The sequence below is a fragment of the Rhamphochromis sp. 'chilingali' genome, assembly GCF_963969265.1.
Source record: "Rhamphochromis sp. 'chilingali' genome assembly, chromosome: 7".
Taxonomy (NCBI): Eukaryota; Metazoa; Chordata; class Actinopteri; order Cichliformes; family Cichlidae; genus Rhamphochromis; species Rhamphochromis sp. 'chilingali'.
The window spans coordinates 755,687-776,496 of record NC_137934.1 but is presented as its reverse complement, the minus strand read 5'-3'; the positions used below and the strand labels follow the sequence as shown (position 1 = coordinate 776,496).

Genomic DNA, 20,810 nt, shown 5'->3' with positions numbered 1-20,810 from the left:
AGTCCCACAGGATCTTAGCTCGGTCATTCTCCACCACCCTTGGGGGCATCTCCCATTTTGACCTCGGGACTTCCAGGTTATACTCGGCACAGATGTTCCTGTACACTATGCCGGCCACTTGGTTATGGCGTTCCATGTATGCCCTGCCTGCTAGCGTCTTGCACCCTGCTGTTGTAAACAAGATGCAAGATGGTGCCTGTGTGTTTGGCACGCTGTCAACCGCTCTTTTTTATCTGTCTGATTTTATTGTTTTTAGGTAACGTTGTGCAACATGTCAGTTCAATACTGTCGTATGATCGCCAGACCTTATTGAAAATCGGCTCATCCACCAAAGTTTCAGTTTGGTTTGGTAAAGCCAGGGTTTTCTGCCTCCCTACCTGGAAGCAGTACCATTGCGCTGGCATCCCCTACCACTGCCACCAGATATGAAGAAGCGACGCAGGAGACGGGGTACTCGTGGAGGTCGCCTTGTTAAGCTGAGAATCCAGATTTCTTACCTTCCTCACAATCTTCGCTCCGTTCATCAATCTTTTCCACGACTCTTGGTACCATCGCGTGCTCTGGATCCTGTGGATTCCTGGTTGGTTCCCGTTGTCGGCTCTATCGGGAGAAGCCCTGTGAAATCCTTCCCTCTTTGGCATCTGCGTTGGAGGCGAATGGACCGATCAGACCTTAGACCGGTGGATCTGGTTGTCACTGCCGCGGAGGTCTCCGAACCAGCTCCCCTCAGGTTGGCTTTAATAAATGCCAGATCGGTGGCGAATAAGACCTTCATCCTGAAGGATTTCTGTTCTTCCCATGCTTTGTATCTCCTCTGTTTGACTGAAACCTGGAGTTCACCCGGTGAGTTAAGCGCCTTTTCTGAACTGCTGCCCGCTGGCTGTGCTCATTTTAGCGCTCTGAGAGCTTCTGGTCGTGGCGGGGGGTTAGCTGTTTTTAAAGCACACTTTGAGTTTAAGCAACTATCCTCATGGACACGCCACAGCAGCTTTGAATGTTGTTTGTGTGAACTGGGCCACTCGCCTTCGTTGCTGTGTGCAATAGTTTATCGGCCTCCTAAATAAGACAAGGAGTTTGTATCTGAGTTTCTCGCTGACTGTGCATCCCGGTATGACCAGGTCCTGCTGCTCAGTGATTTTAATATACACGTCTGTTGCCCAGGAAAGCCACTGGCTAAGGACTTCATGGACCTGGTGAACTCTTTTCATCTTGTTCAGTCTGTTAAAGGTGCCACTCAAGAACATGGTCACACATTGGACTTGGTGTTATCATATGGGTTATCTGTCTGTAACTTACATGTGGAGGATGCTGTATTCTGTGACCATATGCCCATTGTATTTGACGTTGTTGCTCTTAGTCCTGTTGTTAAACGGCTGCACCTATGCGATGCTATCGAGCCTTCGGCTCAGATACTCCCGAGCGTTTTTCAACACTATTTGAACAACTTGTGTCCAGTCCCTCTGAGTCGTCCTCCGTAGATGGATTACTCTCTCATCTGGACTCTGTTTGTAAATCTGCCCTTGATGTTGTTGCACCTCTAAGACTCAGGCAGTGTAAACCCAAGGCCAGTCCTTGGCTAACCGATTTTACTTGAGCCATTAGAAGAGACTGTAGGAGATGTGAAAGGCGATGGAAAAAGGACTGACTGTACGTCTCTCTGGAAACTCTTAAGACGAGCTGGAAAGCTTATCAGAGGGCAGCAAAGACTGCCAAAAACGCCTATTTTTCTCAACTTATTGCTGTTAATTCACATAACCCTCGTGTTCTGTATAATACCATAAATTTTGTACTGAATGCAGAGGATCATGTTCTTTTGCAATCTTCTGAGGTTATGTGTAATAAGTTTCTTAATTTCTTTGTGGTTGCCAGTCTGAGACCCTCCACTTTATCTTCTGTTGGCCCGGCTGTGCATGTTCCCTGTTTAAATTTGCTTATTGCTTTCCAACCAATTGTTCTACCTGAACTCGAGAAGCTTGTGTTAACTGCTAACCCATGTGGTTCTCCGAATGATGTCGCTCGTCCCAGTTTTCTAAAAAAGGTGTTTCCTACTGTTGGACCACATATTCTGAACCTAATTAATACCAGCCTCTTGTCAGGTCAAGTACCAAGCGAGTTTAAGCATGCAGTTATTCATCCTTACTTAAGAAGCCAGGCTCAGATATTTCAGTTCAGTCAAACTGTAGACCCATCTCTAAACTTCCTTTTCTGAGTAAGATCTTGGAAAAGGTTGTTCACACTCAGCTGATGGATTATCTAAACAACTCTCAAATGTTTGAAGTTTTTCAGTCTGGCTTTAGGCCGTTTCATAGCACAGAGACAGCTCTCAAAGGTTATGAACGATATTCTGGTAACGACGGACTGTGGTAAACATGTAGTGCTTATACTACTAGATATGACTGCTGCATTCGACACAGTGGATCACGACCTGCTGATCTCTCGATTACAGCTTTGTGTGGGCATTTCTGGCTTGGCACTCCTGTGGATAAAATCATATCTGTCAAACAGGAGCTTCTGTGTTAAGTTGGGCTCGTCATCGTCCTCTGTGGCCCCTCTGCCGTGGGGTGTCCCACAGGGATCTATTCTTGGGCCATTACTGTTTTCATCTCCTGCCACCGGGTGCGATCTTTCATAAACACAAAGTCTCATTTCATCTATATGCTGATGATTGCCAGCTTTATTTTCCTTTCAGTCGTTCTGATAGCTCCCCAATTAGACTCCTGCTTGATTGCCTTAGTGATGTTAAGTCATGGATGGCTCAAAACTTTTTAAATTTTAATGAACGTAAAACGGAAGCAATTCTGTTTGGGCCGAATCGTTCCTCTCTGATATCCCTGATGTTGACCTTGCTGCTCTGACCCTTCACCTGAAGAGCTCGATTACCAATCTTGGGTTAAAAATCGACTCTGCACTTACTCTTGATGCGGTGGTGAAATCATCATTCTATCATCTCAGGCGTCTGTCGAAGGTTAAACCTTTTCTTTCAAGGCGTGACTTGGAGACTGGTATCCACGCTTTTATCACCTCACGCTTGGATTATTGCAACTCCCTTTTAATAGGGGTTGGACTGGGCACTCTGACACGCCTGCAACTAGTCCAGAATGCTGCGGCACGGTTTTTATCTGGTAGAAGGAAATTTGAGCACATTACTCTGTTTCTGGCCTCCCTGCACTGGCTTCCAATTGAATTTAGGATTCATTTTAAAGTTCTTTTATTGGTTTTTAAATCCTTAAATGGTCTGGCACCTGCATATTTGTCTGATTTGCTGAAGCCCTATGTCCCCACACTTTTAAAACCTTATTAAGATCATATATAATATAATAATATATAATCTCACTGATCAATCCGCTGCAGGGGGAGTTGGAGCAAGTCCTCCAGCTTCTGGTTGTTGAATTCTGGGCGGGATTCCTGCAGTTTTTTGAACCGTCTGAAGGCCTTGTTTTTCTTAAGCTGCATCTGAAAATGGACACAAGACACTGGGAGATTATTCAGAAACATTTACAAGACGTAGCTTCTGAATTTATAAAAAGTGTACTGGGACCAGATTTCATGATTGTGATGTGCAGAGCAGTAGTAACTACAGAGGAATAACATTGATGAGCAATAAAATGAAGATATAGGAAAGGGTTGCTGAAGGTATGTTAAGAAGAGAAATGACTAGGGATGGGTATCGTTTAGGTTTTATCCGATACCGGTGCCAAACCGGTACTTTTGAAACGGTGCCGGTGCTCAAACCGGTGCTTAAAGAATGGAGAACACAAAATTGGTCCAAAAACCTCTCATGTTCAGCTGTTTTTTGTAAAAAGATAACAATGTTAGCCTTTTCTGCAGCTATGGGGCATATATGGTATCACTCTTGGCTGGAAGCAGTGCTTAAACAATGGAAAAAACACAAACTTTGTCCTAAACCTCTCATGTTTAGCTGTTTTCCACTTTTTCTTTGGTCATTTTAGCCTTTTTGGCCAGGGTGAAGGGAGTATCTGCCATCAAACAAGAAGACAGCCGCATGTAGCTATGATGATGTTTGCTAGCTCACCTTACATGCATTAATGTAATAACGTGGTTAGCCTACTCAACGTAAATTACACACCAACAACATGAAGCTACTCACGCAGAGAAGAACGGCTGCTGCTGCCATCATCATCATCATCATCATTTCTGCTACACTGGCAGGGCTAGGGGCCAGGACTCTCCTCTTCGGGTTTTTGGGGGATGTTGCTAACTCTGGGTCCGATAACAGGCACCACACCTGCAGTAGATGTGCTCGGTGTGAGGTCTCGCAGCAAGCTATCAAATACGGCGCATTTCTTGGCTTTAACAAAATGCTATATGTCGCCAGGTGTTTCATCGGATTCGAGGAGTTACCTCCTTTGACAGTATCACAGTATCACCTTAAAGCACTTGTTGCTGCTGAGTTTGCATCTTTTGCTGTGAAGTACAGCCAGACTTTTGACCGCTTCACCTTGGTCATTTTTAATCTGTAGCTCTGCTCTAAAAGAACGTACGTACCTGGCCCCGCCCACTATCCTCGGAAACGTAAAATGATTGGCTAGAATCTAAAGTGTATCACAGCTCGGGAAAAAAAGCACCGAAATAAAGCACCGAAATGTGCGCTGCTTTTCGGTCTGGTTACTACCGTTTATATACCAGTACCCATCCCTAGAAATGACAATCAGCGAGTAATAGTATGCTTTCATGCTGAGAAAGAGTACTACACATGTGAGGTTTGCTTTCAGAGCATTGATGTGCAGTATAGAAAAGGTCAGAAGGCGTTCACTGAGTCTGAGTGCCAGAGAAGTATGAGGGTGGTGGAGGACGTGTATGAAGTCACCAGGAGAGTATCAAGGTGTCCAGTAGGAGTGAGAAGGTCGAGGCAGGAGTGGTTAGAGGTTAGAGGTCAGCTCTGAGCCCATTCTTACTTGCAGTGGTCATGTGATTAAACACATTTTACGGAAAGCTAGGTTCATTTTCACTAGCCACACCCAGGCCTGATTACTGCCAGACCTCTTAAATCAAGAACTCACTCAGATGGAACCTGTCTGACAATGCAAAGTGGGCTAAAACATATCAAAAAGCAATCACGCCACAATCTAAAGACACTCAGGAACAGATGAAAAACAAAATCATTAATACAATCCTAATCAAAAGTTTAAGACCAGTTGATGAAAAATGACATGGTTGGAGCTTAACAAGGTTCCAAGTTGAGCTTCAACATGCAACAAGAAGAAATGGGAGTGAGACAAAACATTTTTTTGAGCAATTTATTGAAAATAACACTTAAACTGAAACAGGCTGTTTTACAGCTGATCAAAAGTTTAGGACCACTTGCCTTTGAAAGGCCAAATCTGTGCAAAAATGTGGATTCATTGTCATTTTCTGTCATTTCACTGTCATGATGCTCTGTTGGCAAAGGAAAACAAACCTTCCCTTGTTGAACGTGGTCGGGTTGTTGAACTGCATAAGCAGGATCTCTCACAGCACGCCATCGCTGTAAGACGGTCATTTGATATTTCCTAAATGATCCGGAGGCCCAAAAAAATGTCACCAGCACTGAGCCGGAGGATCCAACTGGCTGTCCGTCGAGACACTGGATGATGCTTGACCCAAATTAAGGCCGTTACTGGTGCCGACTGCAGCCCCATAACCATCAGACACCATCTGAGGCTGAAAGGCTTCAAGAACAAAAAAAACGTCTCGTCTCCTTGAACGCCACAGAACTGACCGTTTGGACTTTGCTACAGAGCACCAAACATGGGACACTGAAAGGTGGAAGAAAGTTTAATTCTCTGAGGAGAACAAAAGTAACCTCGATGGTCCTGATGGTTTCCAACGTTGCTGGCATGACAAGCAGATCCCACCTGAGGTGTTTTCCACCCCACAGTGGAAGGGGCGCCATAATGGTCTAGGGTACTTTTTCCTTCAGTGGAACAGTTGTCTTCTCTTTATGGTAGACTTGGATATTTATCCAAGAATGTTGTTCACGATTGGCTGGTGTGAAGGGTTTTCTCATCACCATGATTCTGAGATCATCCACTACTGTTGCCTGTGGACGTCCAGGTCGTTTTGCATTGCTGAGGTCACCAATGCCTTCTTTTTCCTCAGGATGGACTAAAGATTTTGCCACTCCTAAGACTGCAGCAATTTCTCTGATGTTTTGTTCCTGTTTTTGCAGCTTACGGATGGCTTGTTTCACCTGCATGGAGAGCTCCTTTGACTGCATATTGTCTGTTCACAGCAAAATCTTCCAAATGCAATCATCACACCTCAAATCAACTCCAGGCCCTTTAGCTACTTAATTATCAATATCAAAGGAATTGCCCACATCTGCCCATGAAATAACCTTTGACTCAATTGTCCAATTACTTTTGTAACTAGATGTCACATGTCAAGAAGCTGAAACTCTTAAACCCTTCGTCCAATTGAATCTTCAGCCAACCCTCACATGAAAGCTGAGAGTCTGCACATTATGTCCATTGTATAACTATAATTGGAATATTTTTCAGTAAACAGGTAAAAACAACAACAAAAACTTATGTCAGTGTCCAAATATATATGGATCTAACTGTGTGTATGGTTAGAAGGCTATCACTGACAAAAAGACTAAAGGCCGAGTTGAAGGATTAAAAATGAAGATAGTTGATTATGGAGCAGACCAGAGAGAAAACTCATGGATGTAATGAAGGAGCATATGCAAAGGTTTGGTATGATGCAAATGTTCGGTTAAGATGGAGACAGATTATCCACTTTGGCTACTGCTAAAGAGAGCGGCCAAATGAAGACGCAGCAGCATGTTTCTTTACATCTATCAACATGTAGAAAATTGTTAGATTCTGCAAAAACTTGCATTCTTGAAGTTCACAGTAAAACTACATAATAAATTTGATCTGATAAAATTGCTGTGCTTTGCTATTCAATGTAACAAGAAATCAGTAAATAGATGAAAACAGAAAAACTGAGATCAGTGACAAAAAAAGATCGACTAACAGTCTGAACCAAGTTCAAATATAATGTTCTTACCTGAAGCACTTTCTGGGCTTTATAAATGTTATCCACATATGTGTAGTAATGGTGCATATGGGTGGAGAACTGGTCAAGGCCTTTGCCAAGGTATCCATTCTCCAAATGGATAAGTAGAGTCCTGAGAGGAGAAACACACACACACACACACACACACAAGTTTAAACATGATCTATTGCACGTTGTTTTTCCATGTGTTGCATGCTTTTGTTGCCAATGTTTGAAAAGCCAGGTTATTAAAAAAAAAAAACTTTCCCTAGTTCTCTTTGTCCCTTTTTGCTTTGAAATTAATTAAATCAATTAATCAGCTAACATGATCCATAACATTTATGTATAATAACAAATGGTATCAATTTTAGCAAACATTAAATCCTGCATTAGTACAAAGCAAAATGTGTATTAATATTTGCTTTTCTGTCTTTTTCTTTGGTTTTGTAAACCAGTCTGTTAAATCAAAGACCCCATACATATATTTAGAACATGCTACGGTAGTCACTTTCACTGGATCATTGTCGCTTATTTTACGGGCAGTGCAAGTAAGCAGTGTGTGTGGCATGTTACTCCTGAGTCACAACATCCTTAACAAATCCACAGGACATGGTATCAAGAACTATTTTAATATACGTGGCACATTTTTTTGTGTATCACAGGCCTTTGAGACGTTTGTGTTAAAGTTTACTCTCCTAGCAAACATTTAGCCTCAAGTTGAGTTATTGTGCATTATTGTCTGAGACGGCACTGCTTCTTTGCATCAGTGCCACGCTCCCTGAGAAGGAGCTCATGTGAGGTTAGATCGCATCTGAAGCATCATTTTCAACAAAGGCATACACATTTAGAGAAAGCGAGGAGGCTGAGCAGAGTTCAGAGGATTGCTTCCCTGTTAATGAGAGATTTAGCAGTCAAGGTTCAGTAGTGTTTCTTCCCCCATGGGTGACGTATTTACTGGGACCCAGACGACAGATGTACCTTCAGAGCACCCAGGGCTACTTTGTAGTAAGAACACGCCTGCCGAACTTAAGCAATTGGTTGGGGGTGTTGACACTTGTGAAGGAGCTTGTTATTTGAACTTGGAGGAAGTACCACATATTCACGCACACACATTCTCTAATGATGTTCCCAGAGACTGCTGCTCATACAAGCTGTGAGAAGGAGCACTTTACTGTTGAAGTTGATTTAAATAGATTTTAATGAAGTTGCCGACAAAGGTAGGCTCTGTTCATAATCGGGAGGTGCAGGAGAAGCCGAGAGGGTTCTAACGAGAGCAAAGGGCAGGAAAAAATGTATTTCCATTTCTTTCCCTTTCTGACAGAGACTATTATGATAAATATGAAATTATGGATTACATTTTTTTTTTAAATTTCCACAGCAATTAAATTGTCCGACCATCAGCACCAAGGTGGAGATGACATTAGCATTCCATGCGTGTCATCCGCATTAATTCCAAGCAGTTGCGGCATCGTGGATGATACGACTGAACCCAAACAATTCAGGCCACGTCACCATTACTTGGAGAAGGCTCAACAGATGAACGGCAACTCTCAAAACACAGGATGAAACATGAGAAACTATAAATGGAATAAACAGTTCGCTAACACTAAAGCATTAAACCAGCATTTTGTTGCTCTCAAAAAACAACACAATGTGATGTCAGCCGTTTTTACCCACACAGTGTCTGAGCTCCATCCTACACTCCAGTTCTTTAATGACAACCTCACCTCTGCTTTGTGCTTGGTCCACACAGCATTCTGGACCAGTGCTGCACACTAACTTCCTTCCCCAACCGCCCCATCACTAGGGCTGCCACAAACGATTATTTTGATAGTCGACTAGTCACCGATTATTTTGGCGATTAGTCGACTAATCAGATCATCATCCATTGGACGTAAAACGTACAGCTTATTGCACCAGCAGCATCTGCTCTTATATAACTATCATTAGCTTACAGCTTTAAGTGTTTAAGGTCTGTGCTAACTAAAAATAAAGACAAGATGATAGTTTATTCAATTTTAATGAAATTTGCAGATTGTTTCGGTGAAGTTTAATAAACTCCTTGCTATCTAAACTATAACAGCATCTCACACTTCTGATAATCAGCTGTCTGCTTGACGTTTATTCAGCTGTGTAAAAACTATAACTTTAATCTCAGCCAAACTGATTTACTCAGGAACAAATAAAAAAGGCAAAACAATAACATTTTTAAGTTATCTAAGTGACTTATATATCACGTTTAACCTGAGGAGCGAAAGACGGCGGTGGGTTTGAAAACGATTTGCCGGGAGTCCGGTGTTCTCACGGCTCTAGTTAGCCTAGCCCCCGGCTAGCTATCGAGCTAGTGGGTAACAGACGTCTGCGAAAACGTCGGAGCGCTTTTGAAAATATGTGGTGTCTTGATAAACTGAGCAGATATTTGAGGTTTACACAGCTACATTCTCGCCTGAAAATATGTTAAACGTTTATTTTGTGACCCAGAAAGAATAATAAGAGTAATATTAAAACTAACTAGCTGCCGCCATTGTTGGAAACTGAGCTGGGCCGCGCTATGAATTCTGGGACACAGCTTCTTCTTCTTCGGGGTTTAACGGCAGCTGGCATCCTTGTACATGCAGTGCTGCCATCTTCTGTTTCAGTCCGTTATTACACTCTTAAATCCTGCTACTTATTTCTGCGTCTTTTGGATCTTACAAAGCTTCAAACGACGCGTCGACTATTAAATCAGTCGTCGACGATTTTGATAGTCGACGTAATCGTGACTAGTTGACTAATCGTGGCAGCCCTACCCATCACCTTCATTTAAGTTGAATGAAATCTTTTATCCAAATGTCATATAAACTTCTCAGGTATTACCACCTTTATAGATATTTGCCTACTCTCCACTGATAATTTTAAATATTTTATTATGGATTCCTGGGAGGAAATGACAACGTGAAGATGGGACATCACCAAACAAATGTAGGCATTGCCAAGCAGCAGCTTTCTTCCTTTCGTTATGCTTTAACATTTATTTCAGCTGTTTTCAGTTGCTGTTTCTGAGTATTTTGCCATTAAATAAAATGAATCATCTATTGGCCCGACAAGTTTACTGACTTGTTTATTTTTAAAAACTCCAGACTGGCATCACCAGTACCAGCAGTAACAGCTCTACACAGTGAGGGAAATCATTATTTGATCCACTGTTGAATTTGTAAGTCTGCTCACTTCTATGGTCATTTCAATTTAATGGAAAGAGACATAAAATCAATGCAAATGTCAACATTTTACTTAATCTACAAAGACATACAAAATAATTATTGCACAGCAGTTTGTTTATAACTGTCTAATTACATTTGGACCATTTAAAAAGGCATTACAGGGATTACATATTATAGAGACGTCAGTCCTGAGCGATTCCTCTAACCTGAATGAGTACAAATCAAATCAAAATGTATTTATAGAGCACATATTAAAACAACAGTGTTGACCATAGTGCTTCACAGTCAGTAAAAGCATGAGACAATTAAAACAAACAATAAAACAGGACAACAAACAATAGGTAACAACACAACAAGCTAGAACAGCCAACTAGTTAGAATCAAAGGCCAAAGTAAAAAGATAAGTTTTAAGACGTGATTTAAACGACTGGATCGGCTCGGCAGTACGAAAATGAACAGGGAGGTTATTCCAGAGTCTGGGTGCCACGGATGCAAAGGCCCGGTCACCGCTCGACTTCATTCGAGACCTAGGTTGTGCTAGGAGCCTGTGATTGGACGATCTAAGTGCTCTGTTGGGATTGTATAAGTGGAGGAGTTCAGAAAGACAGCTGGGCGCCAAATTATTCAGAATTTTAAAAGTGAACAAAAGAATTTTAAAATCTTTGCGATATTTGACAGGGAGCCAATGTAGTTTGGCTAAAGTTGAAGTTATGCGTTCATAGATTCTCGTACCTGTTAAAAAACGCGCAGCTGCATTTTGAATTAACTGAAGAATGGCAGAAGACAGTAGTCCAGTCTGGATGTGATGAATGCGTGGACAAGCTTTTCAAGGTCCTTTAAAGGAAGGAACGGCTTTGCTTTGGATATCTGACGCAACTGGTAAAAGCTGTTTTTTTACCACTGTGGAGACGTGTTTCTGAAGTTTAAAAGAGCCATCCAGGAACACTCACAGGTTCCTTACAGTGAGCGAGAGATGGCTAGTGAGAGGGCCTAGGGCATCAGCTAACCGAGTGTGACTACCAAAGACTATGATTTCGGTCTTATTCTCGTTCAGTGTAAGAAAATTATGTGATAACCAAATTTTAACTTCATGCAAACAGTTGAACAGAGGTTGCAAAGAAGCAGACACATCTGATTTCAGAGGTGAATAAATCTGGATATCATCAGCATACAGTGGGGCAAAAAAGTATTTAGTCAGCCACCGATTGTGCAAGTTCCCCCACTTAAAATGATGACAGAGGTCAGTAATTTGCACCAGAGGTACACTTCAACTGTGAGAGACAGAATGTGAAAAAAAAAATCCATGAATTCACATGGTAGGATTTGTAAAGAATTTATTCGTAAATTAGGGTGGAAAATAAGTATTTGGTCACCTCAAACAAGGAAAATCTCTGGCTCTCACAGACCTGTAACGTCTTCTGTAAGAAGCTTTTCTGTCCCCCACTCGTTACCTGTATGAATGGCACCTGTTTGAACTCATCATCTGTATAAAAGACACCTGTCCACAGCCTCAAACAGTCAGACTCCAAACTCCGCCATGGCCAAGACCAAAGAGCTTTCGAAGGACACCAGGAAAAGTATTGTAGACCTGCACCAGACTGGGAAGAGTGAATCTACAATAGGCAAGCAGCTTGGTGTGAAAAAAAATCAACTGTGGGAGCAATCATCAGAAAATGGAAGACATACAAGACCACTGATAATCTCCCACGATCTGGGGCTCCACGCAAGATCTCATCCCGTGGGGTCAAAATGATCATGAGAACGGTGAGCAAAGATCCCAGAACCACACGGGGGGACCTGGTGAATGACCTGCAGAGAGCTGGGACCAAAGTAACAAAGGTCACCATCAGTAACACACTACAACGGCAGGGAATCAAATCCCGCAGTGCCAGACGTGTTCCGCTGCTGAAGCCAGTGCATGTCCAGGCCCGTCTGAAGTTTGCCAGAGAGCACATGGATGATACAGCAGAGGATTGGGAGAATGTCATGTGGTCAGATGAAACCAAAGTAGAACTTTTTGGTATAAACTCAACTCGTCGTGTTTGGAGGAAGAAGAATACTGAGTTGCATCCCAAGAACACCATACCTACTGTGAAGCATGGGGGTGCAAACATCATGCTATGGGGCTGTTTTTCTGCCAAGGGGACAGGACGACTGATCCGTGTTAAGGACAGAATGAATGGGGCCATGTATCGTGAGATTTTGAGCCAAAACCTCCTTCCATCAGTGAGAACTTTGAAGATGAAACGAGGCTGGGTCTTCCAACATGACAATGATCCAAAACACACCGCCCGGGCAACAAAGGAGTGGCTCCGTAAGAAGCATTTGAAAGTCCTGGAGTGGCCTAGCCAGTCTCCAGACCTCAACCCCATAGAAAATCTGTGGCGGGAGTTGAAAGTCCGTGTTGCTCGGCGACAGCCCCAAAACATCACTGCTCTCGAGAAGATCTGCATGGAGGAATGGGCCAAAATACCAGCTACTGTGTGTGCAAACCTGGTAAAGACCTATAGTAAACGTTTGACCTCTGTTATTGCCAACAAAGGTTATGTTACAAAGTATTGAGTTGTATTTTTGTTATTGACCAAATACTTATTTTCCACCCTGATTTACGAATAAATTCTTTACAAATCCTACCATGTGGATTCATGGATTTATTTTTCACATTCTGTCTCTCACAGTTGAAGTGTACCTCTGGTGCAAATTACTGACCTCTGTCATCATTTTAAGTGGGGGAACTTGCACAATCGGTGGCTGACTAAATACTTTTTTTCCCCACTGTAACAGTGAAGGGAGATGTTGTAATTTCTAAAAATTAATGCCAACGGCAACATGTACAAAGAGAAGAGAGCAGGACCGAGCACGGACCCTTGAGGCACACCACAGTAAATAGGGGCAGAAGCCGAGGAGTGTTGCCCCATAGCAACAGAGAACGACCTCTCTGAGAGGTAGGATTTAAACCAAGATAAAACCGTACCTTTGAGACCAACAACATGTTCCAGTCTTGATAGAAGAATGTTGTGGTTAACCGTGTCAAAGCAGCAGTCAAGTCAAGTAAAACTAAAACCACAGTCAACAGTTAAAAGAAGATCATTAACAACTCTAAGTAAGGCTGTCTCTGTGCTGGGGCGAGGTTTCAAACCAGACTGAAACTTTTCATTAATACCATTTGCATCTAAAAAGGCCTGAAGTTGTTTTAGAACTACCGTTTCCAATATTTTGGAAATAAAAGGGAGTTTGGAGATCGGCCTGTAGTTAGTGAGACCATTACGGTCAAGATTTTTCTTTTTCATAATAGGTTGCACAACAGCATGCTTAGAGAGACGGTACACAACCTGATGACAATGATGCATTCAGCAGAGATAAGATACAAGGACCAATAGCATGTAAAGCTTCCTTAAAGAAACGAGAAGGAAGAATATCATGCGGGGAACCAGAGATTTTGAGATGATCAATTATATCTTTTAAAACAGAATAAGACACTGGCGCAAACTGCGGAAAGAAAGTCAAGCATTCAGAAGCTGGAACTGGGTCTAAAATTGATGATGGATGAGATGGATGAGAAGCCCGCCCTTAGAGCTGAGATTTGTTCAGAGAAATACTTTAAGAATTTATCACAAAGAGCAGGGGAAGCATCCCTATAAGTGGTAGTGCAAGGGTTTATCACAGAGTTAAAAGTATTAAAAAGAGCTCGGGGGTTGTGCCTATTAGTCATAATAATGATAGACAAAAAGGCAGATTTGGCAGCTTTAACAGACTTTTGATACTTAGATAGACAATTATGGAGGATGTCCAGAGAGACGTGGAGTTTGTCTTTCCTCCATTTTCTTTCAGCACGACGACATTCACGCCTAAGGGCGCGAGTAGTATCATTTAGCCAGGGTTGTTTAATCCTCAGAGGTGCCACAGAGTTAAGAATGTCAGCGCATGCAGTATAAAAGAGGTTAGCAAGCTCATCCGCTGATAAAACCCCATTACACTTAGCATCAGAGAGGGGACAGTCAAGGAAAGCATCAATGAAGTGGGCGATTGACTGGGAGTTAATTGTGCACGTTTGCCGCACAGGACCATCACAGTTCAAACCCACATCGCTCGCTACAGTATCAAACAAAACCGGGAAGTGATCAGAAATCCCAGAGTCCTTTATGTCCGTGATGCAAATATCCAGACCATAAGACCAAATCAAGTTTATGACCTTTAGTGTGAGTTGGTTCACTTACCCACTGGGTGAGATTGAGGGTGCTAATAAGAGCGAGGAAATCCTTAGCTAGCGAACTGTCCTCACAGCAAACATGAATGTTGAAGTCACCAACAATTAGTATACGGTCATAACGTAGCAGAAGGCTCCCCAGCAGATCAGCAAATTCTGGAAGAAAATCCTTGATAAGTTTCGGGGGCGATACACCACAGCGCAGAGGATGGAGGGGACGCAGTTCACTTCCAATAACTGCACCTCGAAACTGGGGTACAGAACAGGTGGCAGCTGCCAACATCGAAGTTTGTCTTTAAAAACTGAAGCTAGCGTTCTCCACCTCTTCCAGTGGTCTGGGGTGAGCTAATAAAAGCGTGGTCAGGTGGGAGCAGCTCCGAGAAGGGAAAAAGTTCGCCGGGGCGAAGCCAAGTTTCCGCCAGTCCCGATGATAGAATAAGATCATTTAAAATAAAAGTCGTATTCGCCAGTGACCTTGTATTTAGCAAGGCCATACGGAGAGTGGTCACACTGTTACTGGTAGGAGAACGGCGCAGCAGGCGAAGGTTGAGATTCGCACCTCCTCTGGAGGACCGCACCCAGCACCGAGCGGGTGGAAGATCAGCTGGGAGGTCCAGGTAACCATAAGGTCCAACAGGGCGAATCCAGCGATGACAGAACAGTCTGAAGTTAGCATGGTCCCGGAGGGCAGGAATAGATGACAAGATGTTTATAGAATAGCGATCATTTGTCCCAACATAGGACTTTAAAAAGGCCTTGATACGAACACGTTTACCCAGTCTCCGTGAACGTTTCCTTTGAGAGAAGGTAGATGGTAAGTGGCGGAGATAATCAGGAAAGTCCTTCGAAAGCGGAGGAGGATTCTCAGGTCTCCATTTAAAATCTTGTGTCTGGTAGTCCAAAGGCCGGAGATTCAAGAGTTTGGCGATCATAGGCAAGTAACGTAGCGACATCAGGGCAGCACATAGACAGAAGGACGACAAACAACAGCGGAGGAGACGGCTTGCCGTGAACACTGGCGCCATCTTGGAACTTTACACAAATATACTATAAATAAGTCTGCACGTTAATAAGCCAACACTCTTATTTTGGTAAGCAGTAATAGTAACTACATTTGTGGCAGTGCCCAAATATATATGGATCTAAATGCATATTACACATTAGAGGAAAACAGCAACATTTGCATTCCTATTTCCTGTTGCTGAACTGAGTGATGATTACATTACTTGAAGTTTCACATACATATTGAATCATTTCCTACTGGTGAATCACTGCGGCACTGGATCTCCATGGCCCGTTTTATCTCGAGAGCTTGTCGTTGTATTCACATCACTGATTAAATAAGGACTTCATAATGAAGATAAACAGTATGTGAACTGCAAAACCATTTATCCAACACATCAGACTGTGTAATGCATACCTCAATCTTCATTGCGGCAATCTCAATGAGAAAGCCCGTCAGTCTGCAGGGGATAGGGGCCTTGGGGAACTCATACAACTCATTATTTAGCTCGGAAATGGAATTCCCAATCAGCAGTCTCCGAAGCCCCTGCTCCACAGTTTCCCGTTCTGTGCAGTCTGATAATGAACTATGGGCTAGGAGCAATCTTTCTCACATGAATAAGAAAATACACCGACACTTCCTACTTTAGACTTATAAGCCAACATGAATTACAGATACGACTTCAAAGAGAGCTATCAGCATACTTGAGTTTATCCATCCATTCTCTTCTGCTTATCCTTGTCAGAGTCGCGGGGGGGGTGGAGCCTATCCCAGCTGTCTTAGGGCAAGAGGCAGGTACACCCTGGACAGGTCGCCAGTCTGTCGCGGGGCTAAGACATAGACACAGACAACCATTCGCACTCACACTGCTAAGGCCATGCCTTATTATTTATTTATTTCATATACATCTACACTATCGTTCTAATGTTTTAGAACACCCCGTTTTTCTACTGTAATTGTTGCAGTTTAATGTCTCACTGCACTCTGAAATGAAAGCATGGTACAAATAAGCAACTGGAGTTAAAAAAGTAAAACATGGCATTAGTTTATGGACCAAAATATATTCCAAATGTCTGACTCATCAGAGTGGCCACCTTTGGCAGATATAACAGCTGGTTCTTCCCATAAGTGTGTGGCACATGTAGGCTGTTTCCCTTTCACTCTTCTGTCCAGTTTACCATCTTGATCTTTTTATTAGAAAATATTAACACCCTTTAAAAATACATTTACAGATCAAAAGCAGGGACTGTTTAGCTCTTGAAACATTTAAAACAGTAACAGAGATGACCCTGTCCTATAACAAGTTGTGCCATGTGTGGAAAATATTCTTATTGTTACAGCATAATATCATGAGCTTCACCAATATATTATATAGCAGCTTTTCTTTTAAATGTAGTGACAAAATCATGGCAAATTGGAATTTTTAAAAATGATATTACAATCTGAAACGGAACAGTAGGAATGACCCATATTTGGACCAGTCGTAGCTTGAAATGCTTGAAATGAAAATATCAGTTTTCCTGTCAGCTTCCAAAACCCATTTTGAGCTCGTTTCTCTACCATATTGATTTATGGATTGCAGAGCTAAGTCCAGGGCCTCAACATGCACACATGTTCCAACTTCAAACCTCAACCCGTTTATTTTAAGTCATTCGTGTGGACTCAGGATCTGAATTTTACAGCATCAACACAAACGAATCAATTGATGTCTAGACATGCGGTGAGATCAGTTTGTCTCAGAATTGGTCATTAGCGAGAAAGTGCATTAATATTCTGCGATAATAATAATGCTGTTCATTTGTGATATACATCTACTGAGGAAGAGAACTACTGTGCACTGCAGTACAATAACACTAACCTTTGCTAATGTGAAGATAAGGACTGTGCTTTGGTAAACTAAGAGTTTATCTACGCTGCATTCTTGCAGAACAGACAAACTAAGCATGCCTATCTGTACGCAGGCTCTCACCACAATCCCCAGAGCATGGATATTCTTTAAATTATTCAGAGAATACTTACTGGTTTACTGATAGAATAGCTTTAATTGAACAGAAAATGTCTTCTCTAATGTCCGACCTCAGGGTTCCTTTGGCCTTCAAAATGTCCACAAAGAACTGCAAAGAAACAGAGCAGAGAGAGACAAAGGGACATTATCTTCCAGCATTTGTGTTACTCGGTTGTCTCCGATTGGATTTTTTTTGATAAGCAGGTGCTTTTATTGCTGACAACCCTAAAAGTAAAGCTACACAGAAAAACAGGACATTTAACAGCAGCAGGTACTATAAGGCTGGGGTGTTGCTGCCCTACAGCCACTTTCTGACTGCTATGATTATTTTGGAAGAGCCAATTTGAAGCACAAATGCAGAGGGACACTGTCGTACCACAGCACTGACAATAAAGCGACAGCTGTGCTGGTCTCAAGTCATTTGAAGTGAAAATGGGATTAGCAAATTGAATGTGCATTAGGCCTAAAATGACTCCTAATTGGAGTGAACGGATGGGGGGGTGAATAATTGTGTAGAAACTGGGCAGCAGCAGTGAGCAGAAAAAGTCTGTTCTCTCTTTGAGGCAAATATGATTCCACCTCGGGTCTGGTACAACCTCCACAGACGAGCCGATCAGATCTTTATAGATGGGTTCTCAAGCTATGAAAGTGTTCTTGTTTCCTTGAATTATGACAAGTTACTAAGAGAGCAACTTTCAAAGGCGCGATGGAGCAGAGGTGACTGATCAAACCCGTATGCATCCTGGATGATCTTCACCACCCACTGCACCACTAACACACGGGCAGAGGCCCACGTTCCCCAAGACACTGATTCAGCTCCACTCCAACAATGACAATTATAGGAAATATTTTTATACTGAATCCATAAACATTTTATTATACATTACTTCAACTGCCCTAACTAAAGAATTTTCTAAATAAGTATAAATTCAGATGGGGTCAAGGGAGGTTATACTTTCATGCAAAATACATTTATATCGATACAGTTTATGTTACATTACAATTCGACGTGTGAAGGCATAATGTTGGACAACAATAAGAAAATGAAATATGGCGATAGAATATGGGTAAAATGCGTATGTGCAGTGCCTTTGTTTTCATACGCACATGGCGGAAAAAGCATGGCGGCGACGCAGAATGAGAAGAGCGAAAGCGGATCGTTGAATGAAACAGATGAATCTGAACTGGTTTGTAAAAATGCTGCAGCTTCACTGGTGTGGAACTGGTTTAGCTTTCGTCCGTCAGATACACAACAAAGCACTATTTTTGGTAGCGCATGCTAGCGGGCCGTCGTTATTACCGTGTTGTTTGGAAAATACGGCGCACTTAAAATCAATCCTTTGATTTTCCTGAAAGTCGACAGAGCTCCTTATAATCCCGTGTGCCTTATGTATGAACTCTGGTTGTGTTTACTGACCTCGAAACGATTTTATGTGCACGGTGCTCAAAAATCTGTCAAATGTTTCAGTACGACTTTGCTGAGCTACGAAGCCGCACCGCTTGATGGATTGTCGGAGCATTACGGCTATCGTAGGCGGAGCCTCGCGGAGTGATACGTACTGTGCTTCAGCATAATGTTACCGTATTGTGTGTGTATAACGTCTTAAGTTTTGTGGATATTATACATGGTTATGCTGAGGATATGTCAGCCCATTTCTACTGGAAATGCCTTTTGGTTAAACTGTCAGCAAGGAATTTGCATTTGCACTGTTACATTTTTTATAAAGCTTTAATGTACATAAAAACCAGCTTCTTGTTTAAGTGAAAATAAATGGAAGATTGTCTTTTTGCGCTAGTAATTTTGTGGAGTTGTATTTTGTCTCGCATCAATTATATCGTCAGTTATATCGTTATCGCAAATTTTCAAATGTATATCGTGATAAATATTTTTGGCCATATCGCCCTGCTCTACTCTCCACACCAACACCAGCTAGATGTTTAAATCTTAATATAAATGAGTAACAGTAGGTGGACATTAGGTAAAGCTGCACTTTTTGCAGTGATCTCGTATAGAAAACTATTCCGCGCGTATATACAACAGGTCTGCGGCTCCGAACCGTAGTAAAGGGACCTCTGGCTAATACGTCGGGTTCGTGTCGGGCTCGTAGCCGAAAACTAGCTTTACTTTGTTGTCTGGGTCAACTTTGCTAGCGAGAGACAGAGAGAGGCATTGAAAGGCTGCTCCAACGGGACTTATTGTTTCAGAGGAAAACATGAACACAGCGTACAGTCGAGTCTTAACAGCTTACTTACAGCTGGGCTCGTCAGGCTCTGTTTGGCTGCAGTGGTTATTATTATATTTACATACGTGAAACCAATAAGATCTGTACATTTTCACCAGACCTGATGTGTGTGCAGAATTTCATGGGTTTTTGACCACGTTTAGGCAATTAATTTGCCAAAATAATAAATGGAGCAGATAAAGCTTCATTCATCATACAGTAAATAGAGACACAATAGGGCTACCCCACTTTTAGTGCTCGGACCCTAAATATAGCCAGGATAGCTAATGGAAAATGGTTTAAGCAAAATTCACATAGATTACCTCAGACGAGCCCTCAAGACAATTCTCGGCCTATAAAACCTTTACTGCATGTCATTCACATTTCCTGACTGCACTGTAACTATCCAATAAAGACAAAAGTCAAACAGTATGTGGGTAACCCTAGCATCAAAAGCCCGACATTAGTACTAGCACTTAAGTATTCAGACACATAAATCATATTACATTATGAAATATGATGTCGTATGATTTTAAGACCATGAATAGGTCAAATATGCTGTAGTACATACGGTGGAGACCAGTTCCAGCTTTTGGCAGTAGCGTTGTTCTGTTTGCACCATTTCTTTGGCTATTCGACAGAATTTTCTTTGCCACAAGTCCCTCTGCTCCTGGACACTGCTGCACCCAAGAGGATCCAAAGGGCGAGGCAAGAAACTCATCCTCACTGTGACAAGGACAGAACAGAAACACAACCAAAGTGAATTATCTTCCACAGTAAAGGAAAGCAGACCACTAGAGATAAAAGATGTAACGCTTTCCTAAATGACTGAATATTTGTGGACAGATGAATTGAGTTTTGTTTGTTTTTTAAATAATTTGCTTGATATGGTGGAGCATGTGCTTCTGCCCTCTCAGAAAACGGTAACTTCCAAGCATAACACGCATCTGCAGAGTTCAGCTTTGGAAGAAAAAACATCTTTAAAATTAAGTGCAAAACAAGAATGACACATTATTACAATTCTTTGTTGTTTTGTCTGATAAATATCAAGCTCCAATATTGAACCATAAATGAAAGCAAAACACACTACATGGATAAAGTTACTAGGCCGCCAACACAGAACTCCTACAGGTGGTGCTTGGCCATTGAAGCCCATTCCATGAAGCTCCCA

General features: G+C 42.2%; 2 protein-coding genes across 2 annotated transcripts in view; both read right to left on the bottom strand.

The window, feature by feature from the left end:
• The window catches only part of mrps33 (mitochondrial ribosomal protein S33), a 339,553-nt gene that overhangs the window by 195,585 nt on the left and 123,158 nt on the right, over positions 1–20,810 (bottom strand). The window lies entirely within an intron of this gene.
• arhgef39 (Rho guanine nucleotide exchange factor (GEF) 39) overlaps positions 1–20,810 on the bottom strand; it is a 66,920-nt gene that overhangs the window by 45,220 nt on the left and 890 nt on the right. The window contains exons 2-5 of the mRNA XM_080887333.1: positions 20,211–20,365; positions 17,432–17,526; positions 7,015–7,135; positions 3,335–3,453 (exon numbers count right to left, since the gene is read on the bottom strand). Coding sequence (XP_080743459.1) covers positions 3,335–3,453; positions 7,015–7,135; positions 17,432–17,526; positions 20,211–20,360 — 485 coding nt within the window. The 5' untranslated portion in view covers positions 20,361–20,365. The remainder of the gene's footprint in view (positions 1–3,334; positions 3,454–7,014; positions 7,136–17,431; positions 17,527–20,210; positions 20,366–20,810) is intronic.